Source organism: Carex rostrata, chromosome 7, assembly GCF_964058835.1.
Source record: "Carex rostrata chromosome 7, lpCarRost1.2, whole genome shotgun sequence".
NCBI lineage: Eukaryota > Viridiplantae > Streptophyta > Magnoliopsida > Poales > Cyperaceae > Carex > Carex rostrata.
Genome location: NC_135924.1, coordinates 6,859,698 through 6,868,665, shown reverse-complemented (window position 1 = coordinate 6,868,665; position 8,968 = coordinate 6,859,698). Strand labels below are relative to the sequence as shown.

At 36.3% G+C, this 8,968-nt stretch overlaps 1 protein-coding gene across 1 annotated transcript; it reads left to right on the top strand.

Moving 5' to 3' along the window:
• Nucleotides 1-974: 974 nt before the first annotated feature.
• Nucleotides 975-8,968, top strand: LOC144557593 (myosin-1-like). Its single transcript, XM_078306188.1, has 19 exons — nucleotides 975-1,679; nucleotides 1,764-1,865; nucleotides 2,063-2,206; nucleotides 2,883-3,033; nucleotides 3,127-3,154; nucleotides 3,324-3,489; nucleotides 3,593-3,656; nucleotides 3,788-3,801; nucleotides 3,890-3,974; nucleotides 4,067-4,170; nucleotides 4,262-4,400; nucleotides 4,576-4,694; nucleotides 5,147-5,830; nucleotides 6,403-6,608; nucleotides 6,696-6,831; nucleotides 6,926-7,055; nucleotides 7,600-7,746; nucleotides 7,844-7,923; nucleotides 8,051-8,968. Exons 1-19 carry the CDS (start codon nucleotides 1,350-1,352, stop codon nucleotides 8,687-8,689), a joined length of 3,468 nt encoding a protein of 1,155 aa, XP_078162314.1. The 5' UTR covers nucleotides 975-1,349; the 3' UTR covers nucleotides 8,690-8,968.

Genomic DNA, 8,968 nt, shown 5'->3' with positions numbered 1-8,968 from the left:
GTGATATTATATTTTTATTTATTTTGAAACGTTTTGTTACATTATATTTTTTCGTGAATGTCATTTTCATATCATTTTTTTGTCAATTATATCTTACGTTAAGTTACTTGCAATTATCTATATTCTTTAACTAATAATTAGAGTTATGATATCACATTATTAAAATATCCAACATGTACCTTAATTTTAGCAAAATTTAGTTCTCTCTATTTTCTAAAAGTTCCTGCATTACAATTGCCGTCTGATCAAAATCGGACGGCTCAGTCAACTGTTCCAACTTCAGCGATGAGATGTTGACCGAAAAATCTAAATCTAATTTGAACTGATCTGAACCGTCAGATCATATTTGATTTGGTCCCGAATTAACGGTACAGTGCGGTCAATAGTTGCCACAATAATGTGGCGACTATAAATTAGGCGCCAATCAATAACAGGTCCACACCGAACAAAGTATAATATTTCATTTGCCTTTTTCGAAACAAAACCAGGGTCAAAAAGGTCATTTGAATATGTACAAATTAAACATTTTTCTGGTACAATAAATCCAAACCGGCGCAAATTTATACAATTTAAAGAAACTTTCCTAAAACGAAACGTAATCAACCAATTATATCCACCAACCCGTTTGAATATTAGCATCCTCAAAAATTAGAATTCTGTTCCCCTAAAGTAACACAGAGTTTAAGTTTCGATACTAACCGTCCGATCAGCTCTGACAGTTGGTCTGATTCTAATCGGACGGTCCACATATAAACTCAAAATTTGTGTTACTTTTTGGGACAGGACCTTAAAAATTAGAATTCTGTTTGCCTACAGTAACACAAATTTTGTGTTACGATCTGGACCGTCCAATCAGCTCTAACGGTTTGCCCTGATTCTGATTGGACGGTACGAATTTAAATATAAAATTTGTGTTTCTTTAGGGGAACGGACCCCAAAAAAATGAAATAAAAGAATGTTAGCATTAAAATATTAGAAGCAAAGAAGAGAGAGAGAGAGGTCGGGAGAGGGGAACAAACGAAAGAAACTGCAAATAGAAGCAAGCACAAAAGAAATCAGAAGAGAGCAATTAATCCTCTCCCAGTTCATGCATGCAATCATTCCTTGATTTTTCAATTTCCCCCGATTTATCTGTGAAGATTTAATTAATCTACAAGCGGTTGGCTTCTTTACGACTACTGAAGTTCTTTCTACCTGTACTTTCGATTTTTCATGAAGTGATTTGACCTCAGATCCAACGATCACATGGTTAATTATCCGAAATTTTGTTCCAAATATTGGGTACTTCGAATTTTCTAAAAATTTTGGTACCGGCGAGGAAAAATTGTGAGCTTGATTTTTGACTGACCATGGCGTCGGCGGAGGTGACAAAGAGAAGAACCGTGAAGGCATCAGCACGTGCTCCTCGCGTGCTTAAGCAGATACGGTCACTCCCCCTCGATTTCAAGTTACCTACCAGTTCTACTTCTTCTTCTTCAATGTCGCCATTGGGGGATTTGGAGGAAGAGAACTTTGAATCAAACGAGACTGAGTCTCCGTACATCTCAAAAACATCTTCTTTGGAAACTAAAGAATTGAAGTTGGAAGAAGATGCAAATGGTGTTGATTCAGCTTCTTCTGGGTTTTCTTTTCAGAATGAGTCCAAATGGGATGACCATAGTTCCTATGGTGCAAAAAAGGTGTTTTGAATTTTTTAATTTGACAACAATTTTACTTAAAGTTTCCATGACTTGGGTTTAATTGATTTTCGGTGATTAATGCAGACACAACAAGCTTGGTGTAAGCTGTCAAATGGTGATTGGGCACTTGGCAAAGTTCTTTCAAGCTCTGGATCAGAGACTGTTATTTCTCTTCCACAAGGAAAAGTAAGCTTGTTACTGTTGTTACTGCTTCTGTTAAGGATTTGGTACCACTGTTCATACCAGTACATGTATAGTACTGTATCTGCATTTGCTTGCTAGTGGTGATACACCAACAGGACTAATGTACTGTATGGTTCATGCTGGTAATACCTTTACCGGTAAAGATTGATATTGGGTACTTCATTTTCTCTTTAATTCAGGTACTGAAATTGCGCACAGAAAGTCTCTTACCAGCAAATCCCGAAATTCTCAACGGAGTTGATGACCTCATGCAACTTAGTTATCTACACGAACCTTCAGTACTATACAACTTGCAATATAGATACGACCAAGACATCATATATGTGAGCATTATCCCTATATGCATTAGATCTCTCTTTAAAATGCAATCACCAAGTACAACAATCTCAGTATCTATCATACATTCTGGTAGCTTGCTACTGGTTTGACTAAACACTTTTTTTATTTGAGATGTATGGGATTACATCTAGAGGGTGCATGGGATAACATCTAGAGGGATCCAATAGACATGTTTTTGGTGCCCCATCATGACCATGTTTATCCTCTAATACCTATTCTTGACAATAAATTAAGTCAACCTATGTTTTCTCTTCTTAAATGTTTATTCTTGACAATGAATTAAGTAGACCAATTTTGATGCTTTTTTCAAACCGAGCAAAAGAAGTGTCAAACCAAATAATAATGTTGTAGCCATGTTGTTAGGTGTAAACTGATTTGGAATTAAAAATTTATGTCACTCGAGTATCAAATGATAATACAATACAGACCATCAAAACGAGACTGTAAAAGTTTCTCATTTCAATGATCAGTAAAGCATTCGCCAACTCTCATTCTTTTCATATACACAGTTTATTACACTGATTGCACCCAAAATTGTTGAAATCTAAACATCACTGTATGATAATCGTCAAGGTTACCATATGCCAAGTTAATCCATTGTTACTGGTAATCCTTACCCTTTCATTACTATCTTTAATTCTTACTTTCTTTGTTGTTCAGACGAAAGCAGGTCCAGTGTTAATTGCTATCAACCCTTTTAAGAAAGTTCAGCTGTATGGATATGATTTTATAGAAGGGTATAAAAGGCAAAAAATGGATAAGCCTCATGTATATGCTATAGCTGACGCAGCCATTCGTGAGATGAAAAGAGGTTAGCTGAGTTGGAAATACGATATGACATCATTTTTATTTTTTGTAAGGTATGTAAATGCAAATCTAATAAACTTTTCTTTTTTATCTGCAGATGAAGTTAATCAATCCATCATAATAAGGTAAATTGGAGGCCATAAGTTCTCCCAACCCTTATCCTTGTTTCATGACTAAGGTTCCATAAGAGAAAAAAAAAATTAATTTAGGTGTAAGTCTGAATCTGGGACCAAATATAAATTTTCCACTGTAAATAACTAAATATGAAACTTAATTTTTTACCCTCTATTGAAGTGGTGAGAGTGGAGCTGGTAAAACCGAAACGGCTAAAATCGCAATGCAATATTTGGCTTCCCTTGGCGGTGGTAGCGGCATAGAATATGAGATATTGCAAACAAATCCAATACTAGAAGCTTTTGGAAATGCAAAGACAGCAAGAAACAACAACTCTAGTCGCTTTGTAAGCGCCCTAACCTCTCTCTCGTCTTCCCTCCCACCCCCAGATTTAACTCACGTTGCTTTTACATTTGTTGATTGAATTTTTTTTTGTCCAATTTTTGCAGGGAAAGCTCATTGAGATCCATTTTGGTGCCACTGGTCGGATTTCTGGCGCAACAATACAAACGTGTAAGATAATTGGTTCTCCTTGGTATAGTAAATTGACTTTACTGCCCTTCTAATAATGTCAATATTCTAATTTCTGTTGTTCTCTTTCATGCACTTATGAATTGTTTGATGGCTCGTGCTTCAATGAGCAGTTCTACTAGAGAAAGTAAGTGTTTGCCACAAACTCTTCCCTTCTTTCAAAGAAAAGCTTCGTTTGTAAAAGATGTTACTCATCTCTCTTTAAATTTATGCAGTCAAGAGTTGTACAATGCACAGATGGTGAACGGTCGTACCATATTTTTTATCAGCTTTGTGCCGGTGCTCCCAAGTCACTTCGAGGTAGATACATTGTTGTTTCAAGTAGTTTCTTTCTAAGCAACTAATGTATCCATTCTTTCTAATTTATGCATCTCATGTTCTTTTTAAAACAGAGAAATTGAATCTGAGAAAAGCGGAATATTACAAGTACCTTAATCAGAGCTCATGCTGTTCGATTGCCGGAGTAGATGATTCAGAAATGTTCTTTACTGTAATGGTAAGACCTTGTTCTTGCACAACATGTTTTCTTAAATGAAGTTCAGTGTTAGGTGTTTTACTTAACATCTTATTGACCTCTCATTGTGTAGGAAGCCATGAATGTAGTGCACATAAGCAAGGATGACCAAGATACGGTATTCGCAATGCTTGCAGCTGTTCTATGGCTTGGAAATATTTCATTTAAGGTGATCGATAATGAAAACCACATCAAACTTGTTTCTGATGAAGGTAAATTACTGTCATTATTCTAAGTTATATGTAACAATCATCTGTTTGCAACAGAACTAGTTTTTGTTAATTATATTCAACAGGAAATTTGATCTAACTAAACATCCTAAGCCTCGTAGCCATTTCATATTCTCTTCACTGTGTACTCGTAATAATAGATTTGTGTTGTTTATAGGTGCAAATACTGTTGCAAGGCTTCTTGGATGCTCTTTTGACAGTCTAAACATGGCTCTTTCCACCCGCAAAATGACTGTCAGAAATGAAAAGATAGTCCAAAAACTTACTCTTGAGCAGGTTGATACTTTTCTTAATCATTTATATATCATCACACCCTAGTACATGTGGTTAGCAATTTGAAGTCATAATTCATTGACCCTGCAAATGTCAAAGTTTCATACATGCTCTCTTATATCCCTACAAAACATAGGAAATATATACATTCAACTCCAAAGCATGAGGAAAATTTCTTGTATCCTCTCTTCCTAAAATTCTTTTAAGGTGTCCAAACAACCAGTGCTTCAATTTTGATATAAATGGGTAAGAAAAGAGGGACATTGCGTACTTAAAAGAATACAACAACAATATCTATGTTCTGGTCCTTCTCAATTTAAATGGGAATTTCATATATTCCTTATTTTGTTGGGGCATGCAAGATATTGTGGTGTTATATGATTAGCACATGATGTCACAAGACAAAAGCTCTTTTTAATCTTGTTGGTTCATGCTCTTGTTCTTCTTTCCATCAGGCAATTGACACCAGAGATGCACTTGCCAAGTCTATATATGCGAGTTTATTTGACTGGATTGTAGAACAAATAAACATTTCACTTGGAGCTGGGAAAAGAAGAACTGGCAGATCTATAAGTATACTTGACATATATGGTTTCGAATCATTCACTAAAAACAGCTTTGAACAATTCTGCATAAACTATGCAAATGAAAGACTCCAGCAACATTTCAATCGGCACTTGTTCAAGCTTGAACAGGAAGAGTATATTGAAGATGGCATAGATTGGAAAAAGGTTGATTTTGAAGATAACCAAGACTGTCTAAACCTGTTTGAGAAAAAACCTCTAGGGTTATTATCACTCTTAGATGAAGAATCAACCTTCCCAAATGCAACTGATCTTACATTCGCAACTAAGCTGAAGCAACACCTTGGTTCTAATCCCTGTTTTAAAGGAGAGAGAGGCAAGGCATTCACTGTTAGTCATTATGCTGGAGAGGTTATGTATGACACCTCTGGCTTCTTGGAAAAGAATCGTGATTTGTTGCACGTGGACTTGATTCAACTTCTTGCCGCTTGTACGTGCAACTTGCCCCAGGCCTTCGCTGCTAAGATGCTTGTACAGTCAGATGATTCTACATCAGGCCCTTTTAGATTAAGCGGAGCTGATTCACAGAAGCTAAGTGTTGCAACCAAGTTCAAGGTGTTTTATCATTTTGTTCTTTTGTTCATTTTCATTTTTGAGTGAGGCTATGGTTTTATGCATATTATTGATCGACCCGTGCTATGGATTCAAACTCTCAATTTGAATCGTTGAACATGATCACATATGAAAATATACTTGCATACCAAATTTTAATTAAAAAAAAATGTAAAATTTGGTATGCAAGTACATTTTCAGATGAAGATCATATTGAACGGTTCAGATAGACTGTTTGGACTTGACAGACAAATATGAGTCCATAGTGCGGACCATTGTATAATATGCATATTACCATAGACTCACTCTTCTTTTCTATATGTTTGTTAAATCAAGGACTGCATAAGCAACTGATTTATATGATGCCCTGTGATGCATCCGGTAGCACTATTACAGTTGAGTTGACTAAAAAACAAAGCAAAAGGATAGAAGGATAACATAAACCAAGTTGAGCTCAAATTTCACAACCGTAAATGTAATGCCAAAAATGAATCAACAATGATACTGCATAATGAAATTGTTCACCATGATTGTCTTATCAATTTCTTTTATGCTCTGTATTCTTCTCTTACTAGGGGGAACTGTTCCAACTGATGCAAAGGCTTGAGAGTACAACTCCTCACTTTATAAGGTGTATAAAACCAAACAGTCTACAACAACCTGGAATTTATGAGCAAGGTTTAGTTCTTTCACAACTCAAGTGCTGTGGCGTGCTTGAAGTGGTACGTATATCAAGGTCTGGGTATCCTACACGAATGACTCACCAAAAATTTGCTCGACGGTAAGAAACAATTTACTTTCCAAATAGAAAAGTGACATGTTAGATCTTATTTTCCATGTAATATTAACCTCTTGGTAACACTACCAGGTATGGATTCCTTCTCCTTGAGAGTGTCGCTTCGAAAGATCCACTTAGCGTCTCTGTTGCAATACTTCAACAGTTTAATATCTTGCCTGATATGTACCAAGTTGGGTACACAAAATTGTTTTTCCGGACGGGTCAGGTGAGACAGAATATTGCTAGTCTTGTTGAGCAAATTAATATATGTTCCCTTGCTTATAATATCTTTCTTTTGTTCTTGTGTTTTGTGGAAATAGATTGGTATACTCGAGGATACAAGAAATCGCACCCTCCATGGCATTTTAAGGGTTCAAAGCTGTTTCAGAGGGCACAAGGCACGTACACATGCAAAGGAGCAGTCAAAAGCAATTGTTACAATTCAAGCATGTAATCATTTATATACTTTAATCTATTGTTTCGGAAAATTTCACCGATCCTTACTCCAGTATATGCTGAGATGTTTAATGATGCCCAATCATTACAAATTCCTATGATAAAAGAACAATTGCCATTGAATGTTGACAAGTTTATTGCACCTCATATTAACTTTCTTTCATTCTTTCTTATTTTGAAGCTTAAAATGAGCTAAAATCAAACTAAATAAGAAACCAAGACTATACCAGTCATTTGTGTTTATTCGATTTTGTTTAAGTTTATCCATCAAAAATTAAGTTAGCAGGTAAAGCTGACATGACACTCTTTTAGTTGATATATAGAGTGGGTTAGAGCCAAATTTGCCAAAATTCCCTTCTTGCTTTATTTAACCCTAATTTTAGTATTTACATTATTTGAAAGTAACCCAATAGTCATGATGCATGATCTTCTTGTCATGTCAATATAACATGGGGTGTGAATATAACAGCAAAACTTTATATGCCCTTACAGCTGATTTTTACATCTCACATTTTAATATTGATGCTGTTGATTATAGTTATAAGAGGTGTGAATGCTAGGCGCATGGTTTCAAGCTTGCGTAAGAAAACAAGAGCAACATATATTATACAGAAATATTACAGACGATGGGCTGCTAGGAAGAACTTCGTCAAAATTCGTGCTGCCTCAGTTTTGCTACAATCTGGTAATAATTTCTCTGATCTCATTCCTTTGAACACTATTTATGGTTTGGTTACATTTGGATCATGATTTTTTTTTAAATTTTTCCTTGTTTATGGCAGTTATTCGTGCTGGGCTCGTCAGAAGGTGCTCCACTGATGTTCCTCTGCTGAATTTCACTGAAGAAATTGAAGCAAAAATGGTAATTATTCCCTTGTTTTTTTTTTTTTTTTTTGGAGAGACTCTTTTTGAGCCAAATTATTGTAGTGTTTTTTTTTTAATCGCCCTGCGATTTTCTTATTCAAAAAGTACATTGTCAAAATTTCCAGGCCACAGGATCTGATGATATACTGGTCAAGGCATCATTCCTCTTAGAACTACAACGAAGAATCATAAAATCTGAGGCTTCACTAAAAGAAAGGGACGAACAAAATGAGATGCTACACCAAAAGCTACAGCAGTATGAGAACCGCTGGTCAGAATATGAGAACAAGATGAAAACAATGGAGGAGATGTGGCAGAAGCAGATGCGGTCCCTCCAGTCCAGTCTCACAATTGCAAAAAGGAGTCTTGCAATGGATGACCCAGCACGCGCGTCAGATGCTTCAGTTGACCAGAGCTGGGACAGTGGGGCCCGGATGCATACTGATACTGGGTCCCGCCCCAGCATGAGTGCAGGTGCAAGTGTGGTTACTCGACTGGCTGACGAGTTTGAACAAAGGACACAAGTATTTGCTGACGACGCAAAATTTTTGGTTGAAGTTAAATCGGGTCATGTCGAAGCTACTATTAACCCAGATAAAGAATTAAAGCGTTTGAAACAGAGTTTTGAGTCATGGAAGAAGGATTATTCTTTAAGGTTAAGGGAAACTAAGGTGGTTTTGAATAAAATCAGCACTTACGAGATTAGTCCTGACAAGGCAAAGAAGAAGTGGTGGGGTAAGTTGAATAGCAGCAAATTCGGGTGATTTAAATTGTCAGACATGTCGTTGTAATTTTAATTTTTGATTTTATGTGTGAGAGAGTAAATTGAGTTAGGTTGGGGGCTTGTGACATGATGACCAGTTTATTTAGGGTCTTTCATGTAGCCTATGGTAGGCGGGCCCCTCACATCGAGGCGTGAAAATGTAATTATTTAGGTGGTAGTGAGTTTGTTAACTGGCACAGAGACAGTGGTTGCATTTGCCAGAGATTATAATTCTGTTAGTTTATTAATTGTGTGGTGCTTGATGTACCCTTTCCAAGTC

What these genes read in the sequence shown, in the direction of transcription:
- LOC144557593 (XM_078306188.1), top strand. Translation starts at nt 1,350, where the DNA reads ATGGCGTCGGCGGAGGTGACAAAGAGAAGAACCGTGAAGGCATCAGCA. An exon ending in GTTCCTATGGTGCAAAAAAG is followed by an intron (nt 1,680 to 1,763) that starts GTGTTTTGAATT and finishes TGATTAATGCAG; the next exon opens with ACACAACAAGCTTGGTGTAA. An exon ending in ACGACCAAGACATCATATAT is followed by an intron (nt 2,207 to 2,882) that starts GTGAGCATTATC and finishes TTTGTTGTTCAG; the next exon opens with ACGAAAGCAGGTCCAGTGTT.